The sequence below is a fragment of the Benincasa hispida genome, chromosome 7 (genome assembly GCF_027475165.1).
Source record: "Benincasa hispida cultivar pf3 chromosome 7, pf3_genome.v1.1, whole genome shotgun sequence".
NCBI classification, from domain to species: domain Eukaryota; kingdom Viridiplantae; phylum Streptophyta; class Magnoliopsida; order Cucurbitales; family Cucurbitaceae; genus Benincasa; species Benincasa hispida.
This window is the reverse complement of record NC_143484.1, coordinates 14,458,218-14,477,340: the sequence shown is the minus strand read 5'-3', so window position 1 is coordinate 14,477,340 and position 19,123 is coordinate 14,458,218. Positions and strand designations below refer to the sequence as shown.

Sequence of the window (19,123 nt, the reverse complement as noted above, 5' to 3'; positions counted from 1 at the left end):
AAAAACAAAAACAACTTTTCAAAAACTAATTTTTTTAGTTTTTAAAACTTAGCTTGGTTTTTGAAAATATTAGTAGAAAGTATATGACTAAGCAACAAATTTAGAGGTTAAAAAGATGTTTGTAGACTTAATTTTAAATGGTTATCAAACATAACTCAAATAGTTACCATACAGGACTCAATTGATTACCAAATTTGGCCTACATTTTTCAAATTTGCATACAAAAAAGAGGACACTTGTAAATATAGCAATTAAACCCAATGTATTAGTAAATATAACACAATATAGCAAAAATAAGATCAAACTCTTGAAATTTATTAGTGATAGGCTATATTGTTGATATGAGTCTATTATCACATATAGATTTTGTTATATTTACAATTCTTTAAAAATATTATTATAGACTTAATTATGAAGCTTAAACGTGTTATCTATTGCAATTTATTTATTTATTTATTTTTTGCTACTAAAGTTATTAAACTTACGATGAGTTATAATGAAGCCACTAAATATCAAGACAAGTAATATTGCGAAACTTCCCACTGCCATGGAAGCAACATTAGTTTGGAACACCCCAGCTATTAGTCGAAACATCGACAAAGATGTTAAATGCACCGCAAATAAAATAATGAGCTGTCCAAAGAACCTATAAATACAGAAATGTTAGCTAAAATTAGTATAGTTTAATTATACGAATACGTTAGTAATTACGAGGTCCGTGGTTCGATTCTCTCTATTCTAAATTGTACTAGAGAAACGATGTTAACTAAGGCTCTATTTCATAACAATTTTGTTTTAACTATCTTTTTGTCTTTGAAATTTATATTTATTTCTTTTTGAATTTTTTTTCAATCATGGTTTTTAACTTTATTCAAGAAATACTCGAATTTCTAATCCAATTCTAAAAATAAAAATATGTTTAATAAAAGAGAAATTGTTTTAAATAACAAAACTGCTGACAATATTTACAAATATGACAAAATTTCATAGTCTATCAGTGATGTCTATCAACATCTATCAGTGATAGATGATAGTAGTCTATTAACGTCTATCAACTTCTATCAATGATATTTTGTTATATTTGTAAATATTTTAGTTCATTTTGCTATATTTGAAAATAACCCGACTATTATATTTCAAAAGTTTAGGCTTCATTTGATAACTATTTAGTTTTAAATTTTAAGTTTTTTAAAATTAAAGTTTTTCTTTCTTAAAAAAATTAAAGCTATAAACATTGCTTCCACAACAAAGACTCCCATTTGATAACCAATTTGTTTTTGGATTTTTGGTTTTTTAAAATTAAACTTATAAACATTACTTTCTTTAATAATTTCTTATTGTCTTGTAAAAGGTTCCTTCTACAATGCACACTAGTAACGAGTTGTAGTTTTCAAGCTCGAGAGTCAATTATTTAATATTGTGACACTTTATTTTAAGCAAAATAAGAAAAGAAGATGAAGTATTTAAAAAAGAACAATGATTAGCTGTAGTTTAGGTTGCACCTAATTATGATACACCAAGAAAGCTGCATTCAATGTTTTTATTAGACAATAATTGTGATATACCAAGATAGTTGCATCCAAGGCTTTTTCTTTAAAAAATGTAATCTAATAGTGAACTATAATAAAATATCCTTTTTCTTTTTTTATTTTTTTAATAGATTATTCCTGAACTATATACTATTTGTTAAAAGAGTAAAGAATATTAGTAAAACTTTTGAAAGTTAATAAGCATATTCCTGAATTTTTTAAAAAAGTTTTAGGGTATTAATGAACATCTCGATAATTAAAGGATATTTTTGAAATAAAGTATTAATGATTTTCTCCCTTTAAGTTTAAGAGTATTTTTAAAAAAGAACGTTTTAAGAATACTATTGAAACTTTTATCACTAACTTAGTTTTTGGTAGCAAAAGTATTTACATGCAAGAATAATAAATGGAGGGTCGAAATAAGCCTAACTCAACTAGCATAATGCTTGGTACTATAATCTTTAAGTCAAATGTTCGATTTATCCACCCTACATATACTAAAATAATAATAATAAGGAAAATTGTTTTAACTGAACAAATATTTGTAGATATATAGTAAAATATCACAATCTGTTAGTGATAGATAATGTAGACATCTATCAGTGTCTAGTATTGTTTATCAGTGATCTATGAAGCACAGATACTTCATGTGAGGCAAAGAATCCGTATCAGACACGTATCAGATATTGATACTTCCAGATACTTCCTAGATACATATCTGATACACGATTTGACGTATCTATTTCTATGCGTATTTTTTTTAAAGAAAAAAGACAAGCAACTCATTTAATCTTTTCCAATCTAAAACTAGGCAACATATTTAAAAAGCTCACTACTTGAGTCCAAAACTAAAAGGAACAAAAAATAAATAACAGACCAAACCCTAGATTAGAATAATCTAATCTTCATCTTCACATATGAGTCCCCACAAAGTCCATCAAAATATAAACCATTTGGATATTCAACAATTCAATGAAGAAGTTCTTCGGTTATCTTCATACTTCTCCCTCTAATCTTTTTCTTCTTCTTCGCAATATGAGTCACTTTTCTATTGCATTTATTAACTATTGTACTTCAACATCTTAGATGTTGCTTTTTTTGTATTGTATTTCAGTGTTTGTATTCTATTTTGTGTTGTTGTTATTAACTTGTATGCTAAATTTATCTATATCCTAATTTTTTTTTTAAAAAAAAATATATCTTCAACATATCAGTGCTTGTATAAAAAAATGACGCATCCGTAGACGTATCCGTATTTTAGTTTTTTAGAAATTGACAAATCGCCGTATCCGATCGTATCCGTATCATGTAGTCGTATCTGTGTCTCTGCTTCATAGTCAATGATAGATAATAGTAGTCTATCAGTGTCTATATTTGTCCACCAAAAATAGACAATGATATTTTGTTATATTTATAAATATTTTGATTCACTTTGCTATATTTGAAAACGAGTGACGAGTAATTAAAGAGGGTTGTAATGTGAAACTGACCTGGTAGCCTCAGGGGTGTAACCAATGACATAATAAGTAAGAGAAGTCCATACTAATGATCCAAGTAGTGAAAGAGGGATCTTCAAAATGGTAGCTGGAATAACATAAGCCCATGCTGGGTAGAAATAGAATTCTCTCTGTTTATAGAAAACTTCCAATCTTTGAATTGTCATTGCCAACTCTGGAAACCCATCAACTAGCAGTAAAAGAAGTGCAAAAAATAGGGCTCCCATGTAGTAGTTACTATGCTCAAGATCAACTCCCATTCGAGTACGTAGAAATACCGTCATCGTGATTGAACCGATAATGATAAGCTACTTGATCAAAAGAAAGAAAGAAAAAAAAACGTCAATATCTTAAGGTGAGTACTTGTAAAATCACTAATCAATCTTAAAGCTTAATCTAATGAGTTAAGGAAACTAATGGAAGTAAATAATATTATAATTACAAGAGTTCAGAAAATAAAACCTTTTGGTTTTATAATATGTTAAAACATCACTCCATCTAAAAGTTTTAAGCTCACACATTATTATTGTGATAGGCTAGGTGACCCAAGATTCAAAATGCGAATTCAACGCTTTGCGGTCCTGATATTCTCCTATGACATGGGTACACTATCGACTTGTCTTGAACTATTTCTAAGAGTAAAATCTATTCCCACAAACCAAAAATCACCCGATATATATAAAATTACTCCAGTAAAGTACGCTTAACTTTGGAGTTCATGTGATTGAGCCATCGAAAAAAAAAAAAAAAAAACTGCACCTTATTGGTATAGGTAATAACTATCTATTGTATTAAGTCTTTCTTAACTATATATACTTCCAAATATTCAGGATTTCTCTCATTCAGATATGATCTCAGTTCATTCATGTATCTCTCTTAAGCTCAGGCATTATTACAGTGGTGAATTTGATTAATTATATCGATAATTCAAAAAGTTTAACCTAAATTTTTGAAGTGTGAAGCCACTAACCTGACTGGTTTTGAACACATAGATAAATGAATTTCTTTTCATGAGGAGAAGTTCTCTTGATGCACAAGCTTTAAACACTTCCCATTTAGAAACACTATGATCTACATGAAAGCTTCCTGATTTATCATCCTCATCATCAAAACCATAAGTTTTCGAGAGCTCTTCGTCGAGCTTCCTTCCGAAACTTGATGATTTGAAGTTTCGACAAAACGTGTCAACAGAGATATATGCATACGGAATGTGATTAGGGTACCAAAACTGTGGCTGGTCTTTCTTGGAAATGACTTCTTGAAGAAAATCTGCAACACCTTTTCTTTTGGGGCATTTGAATCCACAATCTTCAAAGAATTCAAGAACTTGATCACGAGGGCCATGATATATGATCTTATTTTGTGCCATCAAGATCAAATCATCAAACAATTCAAAAGTTTCAGGAGCTGGTTGAAGAAGAGAAATGAGAATCGTAGCATCTGAAAGATGAACAAAGTGTTGTAGACAAGAAACTATTTGAAAAGCAGTGGAGCTGTCCAATCCATTTGTTATTTCGTCCATGAACAATGCTCTGTTTGGACCAACAATCATTTCTCCTACATGTTAAAAAATCAAGATTTTTCATGTTACGACTGAAAAACGAAATCCGCAATTGGAAAAGAATAAATAAAAGAATTGAACAAAGAGACTTACGTAGTTTACTGACAATGTGTTAGATACATTCACAAATAGAAAATACTTTTATCATTAGAGAGGAAAATCAGATAATACAAATAAAAAAAAGCCAATAAAATTAAAGGATTTTGATATACCATCTTTCGAAACCATAGACTCAAAACTGTATATTATGTATATAAAATTTAAGCGAGATCCATGTTTGTTTTATTGAAGTTACAACAATGTTACTACAATTTTATCTTCTAAGTAAATATTTTGGATTTTTTTATTAAAATTCTAAAAATAAAAACAAGTTATTTCAAACTCTACATATTTTTTTAGATTTCAAAACATTCATAAAAATGAAAAACCTTAGTTTTAGGAATATTTTTTATCGATGATGCTTCCGTTTGATTTTTTAAATTTTCAAAAATGAAAAGTTTCATTGGATAAACTATATGATTCTTTTTTGTTATAAAGTATTAGTTTTTTGAAAATTAAATTCACAAATTTAACCAAGAATTTAGTAGTTTTTTTTACAAAATATGACGAAAGAAATTTGTAATAAACAAACCTAAATTTCACAAAAATAAAGAAGAAATCATTATCAAAACCGTCCTAATTTTTGTTAATATTTAAAAAAAAACTTTCACAAAAAAAACTATCAAACTATTTATAAAAATAGTAAAAAAATTGATAGAATTCTACCAACATCTACCAGTGATGATAAGCTTTCTATAAGTCTCTATAAAAAAAAATTAAAATTTTGATATTTTGTATAAATAATTTTTCTTATTTTTCTCATTTGATTTTTTTTTAAAATATTTATAGAAATAATTGAAATAGAATTTTAGAAAATTGTGATGAACTCAGTATTATTACCCGTTGTTAATCTCTTTTTCTGACCACCTGAAATGCCTCTTCTCATAACATCTCCAATTAGAGTGTCAGCACAAATGTCAAGGCCAAGGATCTGCATTGATATCAATGAAATGAATTGAACATACTCAGCTTAGTGACTCATTTTATCCTTAACAATTACATACTTGGTTCAATTCTTTTCTATATTTATTTATTTGATTTAAGTAAGTATTAAATTTTAATTGACATGTCGATATTTTCATCGATAATGTCATATGATCCATCGACTATAAATATCACATAAGAAATATTTAATCGACATTTGATATGAACGAAGGAACCCCAAACACGCCATATAAACTTAATTAAAGAAAAAAAAGCATTAAGAATGAACCCTAGATATGTTAAATTTATTATCAAAAGAAGTTTCATTAAATGAAGTAAAATTTAAGAAAGAATCAAGCTTCATTTAAGGGATGCTTATAAAGTAATGGTAATTATTGGCTGACGATTAAAGTCAAATTTTTTTTCGACTTATGGTACCTATTCAAATGTATTTTTAGGGCATGTTTGGATTAATTTGAGAAAACAGTGTTTTTAAAAATTTTTATTTTTATTTAAATGCTTTTGATAACAATTGATTAAAATAGACTTGAAAAACTATTTTGAATGGTTGTCCAATACTATATTTTGTTTCAAAATGACTTATTTTTTAAATTAAACAATTAAAAATGTATTCCAAACACATTCTTAGTTTAAACTTTTAAGCTATTTTCTTTGCTTTTTATATTACATTTATGACCTTAGGGTGTAGGTTACAACTCTTGAAATTCCTCGTAAAATACATGTGGTTTAATTTGGAAGTTATATAAAGCTACGTAATTTACATTGATCAAACATGGAAAATTGAAAAAATGATAGAGTTTTGGTTTTTAGACTTGAAAACTTTTAAGGTTTGTGTCTTGTGTGTTCTTGTGATAGAATATATGAACATTTAGAGCTTTCAAGTTAAGATTGATCTATCTTTACTTGTGAAATGACTTTAATTGAAGATCAAGGATTGATGAGATCTCAAGCTTTATTTGATTTTTGGTTCATTTGATCATCTAAGTAATTTGTGATCTAACCGATGTTGGTGAAAAACTTTAATAAATGAAAAATAAGTTTCTTGAGAATTCCAGAATCTCATATTGCTAAATTTATCACATGGAACCTCCTTTATAAACTCTTACATTGAGTTATGGGTTTGGGCTCCAAGGGGTACCTATGTTTCAGAGGGGTGAGAAGAGAAACAAAGATGGGTATGGTGGACATCCCTCATGCTGTTATCGGTCGGGTGAGGCGTGTGTGTGTTGAAATATATTTATTAAAACTAATATTTTTTTTATTTCTTTATCTTTTACTATTATTAAAGAGAAAAAAAAAGGGGAAAATGTCTTCTCGCGAGCTTCTTATGCATGGCTCTCGTGCACGTTCCATGGTTCCGTGCGCTTCTTTCCCTATTCGTTTTGCGTAAATGTTGGCCTTCAAGGCCTATAAATTGTGTCGAGTTCCATCACTTTCAACACAATATTTTCTTCCCTCTCTTCTCTGCTCTCAAACAAAAACACTTCCCTTTACACTTCTCTTTGATTTACGTTTTTCGAGTAATTTAGTCTTTAAAGGTGTAAGATTTCCTATCGGTTCTAATGCAACTCCGATTGAGACAAAATTTCTTTTATTGGGCTGTTGGGGACGGCGTGACCATGGTTAAACTACTTGCACAAGGGACAGAGCCGCAAAACGTCTTGAAGAGTGCGAGCTCCGCGACTTAACCTATAATCGGTTTTTGTTTTGCAAGTTAATTTTCGACGTCCGACGTTGTTCGATCATAGTTATCTTTTGTCCACGAGATGTAACCCTTCCAACAACCCATCTAAGAGTTAGATTATTGTGATTTAGAGGTTTAATTAGTTAAAATCTAGGGGTTTATGTAAGGGTTCTTAAATCCAATTCCATTAGAATTTTCATATCAAAATTTCCATTATATAGATAAAAATTCATGAAACATAACAAAATGAAACATATTTAAGAAGAGAATTGACCTTGAGTATGTAGTCAGTTTGAAGACTTTGTCTTAATCCTTCAACAGAAATGGCCTGTTTAAGGTAATTACAATTTTACACCTTCATTAGTACATAAAACTTCAAGAATGAAAGATAAAAACAAGTTTTTACCTTCATATAAGTATCAACATCAGGATCTGGAATAATTCCTTCTTCCTTCTCCCTTTTACTAACCTCCTTCATCATATCTTCATAGTTAAAATAAATCAAGCCACAAAATTAAGTTTAACACATGTGACATATTTGGAAATAATTTTGAAATGGTTAAAATTACTTTGAAACATGTTTTAATGATTTGAAAGTAATTTGATGATATGAAAATTATATTTACAAATTTAAAATTTAATATTAAGTTAATATTGAGTGGTTTTGAATTAACAAAAAATATTTGAACAATTTCAAAACGACTCCCAAACATATGCATGATTTATACAGTAATGTTTTGGTATTTTTACTTGTGAAACAAATACTAGAAATGAGTGGCTAGAAATAAATATAGTCAAATATATTTAAAATAAGCAACTAACTAATAATGGGTCATTTGGTAACTAATTGGTTTTTTTTCTTTTTTCTTTTTTTACTTTTGATTTTCAATTTTTAGTTTTTAAAAAATGAGTCTTTGAGGCCTCGTTCGGTAATCATTTATTTTTTTAATGTTGAAAATCAAGTCTATTTCCTTTCAATTTTTTAGGATGGTTTGCAAATTTCTCAAGTAAAAGAGTTGAATTCTTAACCAAATTCCAAGAGCAAGAACAAGTTTTTAAAAACTATTTTTTCTAGTTTATAAATTTTGGTTTGGTTTTTTTGAAAATATTGTTAAAGTAGGTAAAAAAAAAAAAAAAGATGAAATGAGTGTTTATAGGCTTAATTTTCAAAAACTAAAAACAAAAAATTCAGGCCCCATTTAGTAATACTTTTTCTTTTTTGTTTTTGCTTTTGAAAATGAAGCCTATGGATACTAGTTCCACATCCAAATTTCTTCCTTTGTTATTTACTTTTCACCAATGATTTAAAACAGCTAAATTTTGAAAACTAAAAAAAAAAAAAAAAAGTTTTCAAAAAGTTGTTTTTATTTTTGAAATTTGACTAAGAAATCATTGTAAGAATTATAGATGAAACAGACTTAATTTTTTTTTTAAAAAAACAAAATGGTTATTAAACAAGGCCCAAATGATTACCAAACATGATTTGGGTTTTTTTTTTATCTTTTAAAGTTTAAAAATGTTTTAAACAAATGTAAAGAATTTTTAGAAAAAAAAAATCGTTTTCAAAAACTAGTTTTTGTTTTTGAAAACATAGATGGTTTTGTTTTAGATAAAATATGATGGTGGAATTAAAGATGTGATTATTTGAATCGTGACGAGTAGTTTATTGAGATTTTCTATGGATAGCCTAAAATGAAGGGCCCTAATAAAATTTGGTCTCTTTCCTAGCGGCTTGCAAATTTACCATATCGACAGGCTCCCACGTTTTTCACTCTCGACTCCAACTCTTGGTTCTAAAAGCTAGCTCTCATTTCTTGACTCTCGTATTCACGTCGGTCAATTTTTTGAATTTACTCGCTCTCACTTCTCGTTTACCAATCTCGATTCTCGCTTGTGCTCCTCGTAAACTGGAATTCAACCGTTAAAATGAATGTCAAAATCGATGGTATTTATAGTTCAACCGAACCCACAAGTTCTCTCTCTCTCGATTCTCACTTATCTCTTTCTCTCGACCTATCAGACGATGATGTTTTGATCGACGTGTGGCATTTCTCCCTCACAACATCAGATTTTCATCTCTTTCTGAAAGTAATATCTTTATTTCGTTTTGACATATGTTTTTTCTTTTCGGTTTACGCTTCACTTTGTGTTTTCGAATTTTCAATTTCGCCTTCCTTTTCTGTTGCATGCACCGGTGTTGGAGTTCATAGAATATTTTCGATGGTTCTTGATTATTCTCTGATAGATAGAGGTTTAGGATGAAAGGGAAAAAGAGGAATAGAGAATGAATCAAGAGCGAGTGTAGGAAACGAGATGAAGAAAGGATGGTGTAGAAAAGTCAAAAGAATCCATAGTGAGTCGAGGGTGATGGGTGCTGTCAGTGGATGGTTGCGAGTCGAGAGGTTAGGGTCAAGAGTCGAGTACAACACCAGTCGAGAATGAAGACCAATAGTCACTAACAAGAGTTTCACAGAATGCTTTAATTTCAATGCTCTATTTTTCCCCTTTCTCTAATTTTGTTTTTTACCTGCACTAGTAGATGGCTCACTTCAAGATTGCTCTAGAAGACCGTTTTCTTGCCCAAGCTACTAGCTTGTCATCTCATATTGGGGTTGTGAATCGGATAATCAAAGAGACACTTATAGATGGACAGCTCCACATCTTCAGGAGGACTGTTTTTGGGAGGTTTGTCGACATTGACATTGTCTTTAATAGCCCCATAGTTCAAATTTCAGGAGGACTGTTTTTGGAGGTCATCAATTCCTACTGCTCGCATCGTTGAAGTGACCTGGTCCTTTCAAACGAAGTACTTTCACAAGCTACGGGGGATAGAGATCCACCTGGTGAAATTTGAAGAACATTACAAGGGGTTATATTATGAGAATGACCGAGATGCAGTGAAGGTCAATCTTGTTTACATGTATGAATTTGGCTTCATAGACAAGGACAAGACAGAGAGTAGCATCGAAAAGTCTTTGCTGGATGACAAGGTGGACCTCGATTTCTTCCATAGTCGGGACTGGGAAGAGCTTATATGGGAGAGAACATTTACTGGCCTTCAAAAAGTCTTACGGAATGAATTAAGCTAGTTAACAAATCATTGACCAAACAATGGTGGCTAAGAACTATAGGAATAAGAGTTATTCTTGTATTATAAGAATAAGAGTTATTCTTGTATTAGTAATTAGTTGAGATTTTCTCATTTTAGGGGAGGGGTAGTTGATCAAGCTATTGTCCTAAACTTCTGAAGTATCGTTGCAAAAACTAAAACAATAGTTTAATTAGGTTTCTTTGATTACTTGTTTTTGCTAAATTGATTTGAAACTTGTTTGCAGTGGGTTAAGACAAATATAACTAAAATGGTCAATTCTTTGTTATTCGTTTCAACACGTCTTCCACGATTATTTCCTTGCTTAAGAACGAAAAATTAACCGATGAAAATAATGTGACGTGGAAATCTAACTTGAATACGATTCTAGTTATAGATGATCTATGGTTCGTCTTAGCGGAGGAATGTTCTTCAATTCCTGCTCGTAATGCATCCTAAGTATTGGAGGATGCTTATGACCGCTAGACGAAGGCCAATGATAAGACCTGAGTCTATATCTTGGCAAGTCTGTCTGACATTCTTACCAAGAAATACGAGGCCATGATCACTGCACGTTAGATCATGGAGTCCCTCCAGGAGATGTTTGGGAAACTGTCCTTTTAGATTCGGTATGAGGCCCTCAAGTATGTTTATAATGTGCGCATGAAGGAAGACCAATCAGTTAGGGAACATGTTCTCGATTTGATGATCCACTTCAATGTCGTCGAGACGAAGGGTGCGGTCATCAACAAACAGAGTTAGATTTCCTTTATTTTAGAATCTCTTCGGAAGAGTTTTCTTCAATTTCACAACAATGAGGTTATGAATAAAATAGAGTACACTATAACTACCCTCCTGAATGAGTTACAAACTTATCGATCTCTTATGAAAAGTAAGGGGTTGATAGAAGGAGAGGAAAATGTTGCCCATTCCAAGAAGTTTCACAAGGGTTCATACTCTGGAACTAAGTTTGTTTCATTATCTTTTGGTTCTAAGAAGATCTAGAAGAAGAAGGGAAGGAAGGGGGAAGGCTCCCATTGTTAGGAAAGGCAAGGTCAAGGCCAAGGTGGCTGACAAGGGAAAATGCTTCCATTGCAATGTGGATGGTCATTGGAAATAAAATTGTCCCAAGTACCTCGCTGAGAAGAAGAAAGAGAAGGAAGGTAAATATGATTTACTGGTCCTAGAAACTTGTTTAGTGAAAAATGACCATAATGCCTAGATACTTGACTCAAGAGCCACTAATCACTTCTGTTCTTCTTTACAAGGAATTAGTTCCTTCCAGCAACTTGAATAGGGTGAAATGGCGCTCAAGGTTGGAACGAGAGACGCCATTTCAGCTCGTGCAGTGGAAGCTGCAGAGTTGTTCTTTAGAAATAGATACTTGTTTTTTGAAATAGTCCCTAAAATTAAGAGAAACTTTGTATATATTTCTTGTTTAATTGAACAATCTTATTCTGTTTCTTTTTCAATTAATGAAGCGTTCATTTTAAAAAATTGTGTCACGATTTGTTCAGCTAAACTAGAAGACAACTTATATGTGTTAAGACCAACTGAATCAAAAGCACTTATAAATCATGAGATGTTTAAAACTGCGAATATTGAAACTAAAAGGAAAATAATTTCTTTAAGTAACAATACATATCTTTGGCATTTAAGATTATGTCATATACATCTCGATAGAATTGGGAGACTGATAAAGAATGGACCTCTAAGTGAGTGAGAAAATGATTCATTACCTCCATGTGAATCCTGTCTTGAAGGAAAAATTACTAAAAAACCTTTTAATGGAAAAGGTTATAGATTCAAAGAGTTCTTAGAGCTCATACATTCAGATCATTGTGGTCCAATATATGTAAAAGCTCGAAGAGGGTACGAATACTTCATCTCTTTCATAGATGATTATTCGACTTATGGTTATTATACCTAATGGGACATAAGTCTGAAGTCTTTGAAAAGTTCAAGGAGTACAAGGTTGAAGTTGAAAATCTGTTAGGCATAATGATTAAAATACTTTGATCAGATTAGGGTGGAATGTACATGGATTTAAAATTCCAAGACTATATCATCGAACATGGAATTCAATCCCAATTTTCAACACCTGGTACACCTAAGCAGAACAATAATAAACTAACATCTGAGGTTATCTTCTGTAGCTTAAACATGTATGTAGAGACATATAGGTAGATCACATTTAAGTGATAACGTAATGGTCTGTAGTAGATAAATAAGGCTGGGTACCCTATCTTGGTGACACTACGAATATGACCTGCTTTGTAGATGTTACAATTGTTGTAAAGTGCTACAAATGATTTGATCCTGATCATTCATGTAGAGGCACGTGAGTGAGGATGTTCTATGCAAAAGGGATTTGTAATAAGACCAGACCACAAAATGAATAGTCTCATTATATAATACCGTTAATAATAAATACTTACATTTCACCAGGATGACAATAAGAAGACTTGAATCCTAAGTGAGTTGCGAACTCCTGCCTATGAAGGCGGTCCTTTGTTTGTATGGGTGAGAGTAGCAAGATCACCGACTCAATAAGCCTACCATTTTGGAGATTCGTCTGATTGGGCAACTAGGAACACGACTACACAAGACAGAATTCACTCATTCCCTAATGTCGGGGTAAATAGATAGATTGCTCCCTTAGAGGTTGATTTCGGGGCTTGAACAATGCTCCGACTACTGAGGGACGCACACGCGAGGCTCGCAACATTGCAACGTTGTGACTGCAGTATGTATAATTCTCTTCGATTTAAGGAAGAAACAGACACCTACATTCGAGCTTTCAGTCGACTTTTCCCCTCTCTTATCTCTTCCAATTTCTTTTTTGGGTGTTTCTTTAGTAGTTAATCGAGTAGCTGCCGGTTTTTAGCTTCTCATTGATAACACAAAAATATGTTATTTTCCTCTTTTTAACTCTAGGTCGTTACTATGTTTAATGTGTTTATTTAATGATTTTATAAGTATCAAGCATCTTTGAGGTGGAATTAGTCGTTATGAGCTATTCGAGGTTAATTTGGGGCAATTAGGAGCTAATTTGAACAACCAAACTTCAAAAGGACGTGAAAGGATAAAATGGCCCTAGATAGAGTGTTGCAACGTTACAAGGCAGTAGCTGCCTATTTCGTGAAGAAATAGGGTAGCGTTGTAATGCTCCAACTATTGATGGATGCGCCCACGAGGCGCGACGCTGTGGCTGCAGTATATATAATTCTCTTCGATTTATGGCAGAAATAGACACCCACATTTGAGCTTCCAGCTGATTTATGGGTTTCAATCTGAGTTTCACATTTATAAATTGCATGATTTTATTTTTGACTGACGATTAATGATTTATTGTGTGATTTGAATGCTTGGAGATTGGCTTGTAATATGTGACATTTAATTATAGGTTAATCTCAAAGAAAGCAATAGGTTAGTTAGGATTGCAATTCATTGTCTATAATGAATAGTAATTTGTCCTATTGACCTAGAGAGAAATCACATTGAATGTTTGATTATACGTTAGAAGTCGAACACTCACCTTAGCGCCATCCTTAGAACTTAATGCAATTTATCAATTTTTATGGAGCGGATTCGTTTTCTATGCATTTCGATTAATTAAATAATTAGGATCATTGGTTGGGATCCCAATTAATTGAGCTAAGCATAAATAAGGAGTTTAAGTCATATGTTGGTTCAATGATCTTAATTACATTGGGTGAATCCATCCCTATGAGCTAAGACATCTCGATTAGTCACGTTTCTATCTTTACTTTTCTTACACTTTATTTCTTTTATGCACTTTCCTATTTCATCCACACCAAACCCCCACATTTTACCTCTTTAACTAAAAACGAGCTTCGATGAACTTTTCTTCCACACTTCTCTCAAGTTCGACACCGGACTTGCCGCTTATACTACTAGTTAGTATAAGTAATTCGTTTGGTAATTTATAAATTTTATTTTTGTAGCAAGGATTTACGGGTCACGGTAAACTCAGGGCTTACCAGAGTGTAGCTGTTGATCTTTAATAGAGTGACGACAATTAATGGATGTTGGATAATTTAATTAAAGGAGTTTAATTAATTATCCGAGTAGCACTGGACTTCAATCTATAGGTCCATAAGATCCCTTCTGTAGCTCAACATGGATTATTGAGAATTAGTTTTGGATTAATTTGAATTGTTCAAATTAATTGAGGGAATTAATTATATGTGATATAATTAATTTAAATTATTTATATCATATAATGTATTTGATACATTATAATATAAAGTTTATTTTCAGAGGAATTAAATATTTGAATATGATTCAAATATTAATTGTATGGATGAAATTCATATAATTAAATTTAATGTGAATTATATTTAAATTAAATACCAGTGGTTATCATATATATATATATATATATATATATAAATTAATTAAATTATTTTTTAAAATTAAATTTTGAAATTAATTTAGGAGGGAGTTGTAACTCCCTCCCCTTCTTTTCTCTCAATCAGACGTGTGTGGGGGAGTGGCAGTTTTCACGATATTCATCTTCTTCACAAAAGATTACAGGAACTCTCTCCCCCAACGAAATTTTCCTTTCTGCGTATTTTTCTTTCATTCCTCTTAATTCTTCTCCCCATCTTCCCAAAATATAGTAGAGCCCGCTCACTCTTGCTAATTCTCAACCTCTACAGAGAATACAAGAGATTCTCTTGTGGTGGTGGCCACTTAGTTTTTGTTCTATTTGGGATTCTAGAACGAGGAGAGTTCGTGATCAGTTCGAGGGATTTTGTGAAGATCTTGTTCTTCAAGGGTAAGTTGTTTTCTCTTCCTTAATTCCCTCTTTATAGCATGCTGTAACTTTTATTATTATGCGTAATTCTTATTCTCTGTAAGTTTAATTATATGAAATCTGAACATTGGGAACGATTGCACTTCCATTGCGGACCTCACGGTTCTTTCATAATGAGCTATGCTCAATTGCCTAGCTCGTTTTAGGGATATGCAGTAGAGATTGCAGTTCACATCTTGAATAATGTTCCCGCGAAAAGTATTTCTGAAACACCTTTCGAGTTATTGAGGGTGCATAAACCCAATTTACATTACTTCAAAATCTTGGGTTGTCTTGCACATGTGTTAGTGATAAATCGTAAGAAGTTGGAACCTCGTTCAAGGTTATGCCAATTTGTTGGTTACCCTAAGGAAAACGAGAGGTTTTCTATTGTACGATCATCAAGAAAATAAGATTTTTGTATCGAAAAATGCTACATTCTTGGAGGAAGACCACATGAGAGATCATAAACCACGGAGCAAATTAGTATGAAATGAAGCTACTGAAGAATCAACGGGTTGTTGATGGTAGCTAGTCCTTCATCAAGAGTTAATGAAAAAGCCATCACTCCAAGTCAATCTCGTCCTTCTTAATCGTTGAGAGTGTCTCGATGCAGTGGATGGGTTGTATCATAACCTGACCTTTACTTAGATTTAACTCAGACTCAAGTTTTCATACCAGATGATTGCATTGAGGATCGATTGTCCTATAAACAGGCAATAAATGACATAGACAAGGGCCAATGGGTCAAAACCACGGACCTTGAAATAGAGTCTATGTACTCTTAGTCAATATGAGAGCTTGTAAATCTACTGAAGAGGTTAAACCCATAGGTGTAAATGGATCTATAAAAGAAAGAGAGATGTAGTTGGGAAGGTACAAACCTTCAAAGCTTGTAGCAAAGGGTTATACCCAGAGGGAAGGGATTGACTATGAGAAAACTTTTTCCCCTATTGCTATGCTTAAGCCTATAAGAATTCTCTTATCTATAGCCATATATTATAATTATGAGATATGACAAATGGATGTCAAGACTGCTTTTCTGAATAGTAATCTTGTAGAGAACATCTTTACGTCTCATCTGAGGGGTTCGTAGCCTAAGGTTAGGAGCAAAAAATTTGTAAGCTAAATCAATCCATTTATGGGTTGAAGCAAGCGTTCAGATCTTGAAACATTAGATTTGATACTAAGATTAAATCTTTTGGCTTTGATCAAAACGTTGATGAACTTGTGTCTACTATAAAATCATCAATGGTGAAGTAGCTTTCTTAGTACTTTACGTGGACGATATCCTACTCATTGGGAATAATGTAGGGTTTCTCACTGATATTAAAAATTGGCTGGAAGCCCAATTCCAGATGAAATATTTGAGATAGGCGTAGTGTGTACTTGGGATCTAAATTATTAGGGATTTCAAGCAACTTATATCGACAAAATGTTGACTTGATATTTGATGCAGAACTCTAAGAAGTGTTTATTAACATTCAGGCACGGGATTCACTTGTCTAAGAAACAGTGTCCTAAGACACCTCAAGGAGTTCAGGATATGAGACCTATTCCCTATGCCTCAGCTATAGGTAGCTTAATGTATGCTATGCACTACACTAGGCTAGATATTTATTATGCAGTTGGAATAGTCAGTAGGTACCACTCCAATGCAAGGCTAAACCACTGGATAGTGGTTAAGAATATCATCAAGTATCTTAGGAGAATGAGGGACTACAAACTGTTATATGGGTCTAAGGATTTGATCCTTACGGGATACATCGACTATGATTTCCAAACTTTCAAGGATTCTAGGAAATCCATGTCAGAATCAGGATTTACCTTAAGCGGGGGAGCTGTAGTAAGACGTAGCATCAATAGGGGATTCATTGTAGACTCCACTATGGAGGCCGAATATGTAGATACTTGTAAAGAAATAAAGGAAGCAGTTTGGCTTAATAAGCTCCTAAGTGATTTGGAAGTGGTTCCAAATATGGGCTTGCCCATCACCTTATATTTTGACAACAATGGGGCATTAGTCAACTTTAAAAAACCTTACAATCATAAACGAGGAAAAATATTGGGAGGAAGTATCATTTGATACGAGATATTGTACAACGAGGAGATGTGATCGTTACAAAGATCACTTCGGAGTACAACATTGTTGATACATTTATGAATGCTCTCTCGGCTAAAGTTTTTAAGAGTCATCTAGAGAGTCTAGGTCTACGAGACATGTACATTGTATAATCTAGGGTAAGTGGGAGATGTGTAATGGGTATAAGGATGCCTTAGTTTATTGTATTTATTTACCATTCCTGTTGCTTTGGATAGTGATATTATGTACATCCCACTAACTAGAATTTTAATTCAAGTAGGAGTTTGTTGGGTTTTATGCCCTAAAACTCGTAAATAATAAATGTAATTAACTGACCATTTTCAATAAAGAGTTATCAATGTTATTTTGTCAATGAAGAGCTATTGATTTTATTTCAATAAACATTATTGATTGTGTTGTATTCTATTTTGTCTTAATTACCCTAATTTCAATTAATAACCCTAATTTCAAGAAACTAATATCCAAGGCTATCTTATGAGTCTTGAACATTATGTAGAGACATATAAGGATCAATGTTCAAGATACAACCTAAATGGGTCTATAGTAAGGGATAAGGTTGGGTACCTTATCTTGGTGACACTATGGATACGACCCACTTTGTATTTTACACAAATGCAATGATCCAATGTGTTCGTGTAGTTAATATGCGAATAAGAGTATCCTATGCAATGAGTTTGCATAAGATTGGACCATGAAATAGTAACCACTAGATGTAACACCCTTGACTAGTTAGATTTCTATTTTAATAGGATGACCTAGGCAACTTAGTCTTAATCCTGAGTATATTATGAACTTCTATTCATGAAGGATTGTCTTTTGAATTTTATAGGTGAGAGTGTCCAGTTCACCGACTCAATAAGCTTACCATTTTGGGGACAAGACCGAGTGAGGAACTGGAACATAATAATACAAGATGGAATTCACTCATTCTCGACTTTAGGGTAAGTGAATGAGTGTTCCCTCACGTGGTGTCTCTTAGACTTGAACAAATGGCCCTACCCTTTCATTGGCTCGAGAGAGGTTTCTGTTTAATGGTTGGACCATAAACAAGTTGTTCATTGGAGGAGCACTAGTACTTAAGGATACAAAGGTAACCCAATGGTAAAATGGTAATTTGACCCAATTAGCGTTACAAACACTCGTGAAGGACTAACTTGTTTTAATTGGTCTATATCCGTAGACACAAAAATATATCTGTAGTGAGAAGAGTGCGTCTGTGGGTCTTTAGTGGAGTGTACCTACAATTAATGAATATTGATTAATTTGGTTAATGAGTTTACCAATTAATCTCACGTCGTTGGAGCTTTTGATCTGTAGGTCCATAAGGTCCCCTTGTTAGCTCACTAAAGGATATTAATGAGGAATAATTTGAATTGTTCAAATCAATTGAGGAAATTGTATATTGATATGATTAATATATAGTTAATTATAGATGTGATCCATAATTCAAATTATGTAAGAGATCTATATTTGATGAGACTCAAATATTAGATTTATATGAATTGGATTCATATAGAGATGTATACATATAAGTATGTGATATTTATATGTTAATTAACTCTATATTAAATATGATTTGATATAGTTACTTAATTGATTAATTAATGATTAATTAATTGATTAATAAATGATAGAGAGGTTGAAGAATATAAACATGTGATGTTTATATATTAATTAATTAACTATATATTAAATTAGATTTAATATGTGGTTATTTAATTAATGTGCCAATTAGTTAAATAAGGTGTTATTTGATTAATTGACATTAAGGGTAAAAAGGGAATTATTTGGAGAA

General features: G+C 32.0%; 1 protein-coding gene and 1 long non-coding RNA gene across 2 annotated transcripts in view; one reads left to right on the top strand and one right to left on the bottom strand.

The window, feature by feature from the left end:
* The window catches only part of LOC120081406 (pleiotropic drug resistance protein 3-like), an 82,734-nt gene that overhangs the window by 8,054 nt on the left and 55,557 nt on the right, over nucleotides 1-19,123 (bottom strand). The window contains exons 6-11 of the mRNA XM_039036248.2: nucleotides 7,721-7,797; nucleotides 7,589-7,642; nucleotides 5,526-5,616; nucleotides 3,996-4,582; nucleotides 3,020-3,333; nucleotides 486-646 (exon numbers count right to left, since the gene is read on the bottom strand). Coding sequence (XP_038892176.2) covers nucleotides 486-646; nucleotides 3,020-3,333; nucleotides 3,996-4,582; nucleotides 5,526-5,616; nucleotides 7,589-7,642; nucleotides 7,721-7,797 — 1,284 coding nt within the window. The remainder of the gene's footprint in view (nucleotides 1-485; nucleotides 647-3,019; nucleotides 3,334-3,995; nucleotides 4,583-5,525; nucleotides 5,617-7,588; nucleotides 7,643-7,720; nucleotides 7,798-19,123) is intronic.
* Nucleotides 9,113-10,679, top strand: LOC150034942 (uncharacterized). Its single transcript, XR_016530929.1, has 2 exons — nucleotides 9,113-9,402; nucleotides 9,854-10,679. It is a non-coding gene; the product is annotated as an uncharacterized LOC150034942 (long non-coding RNA).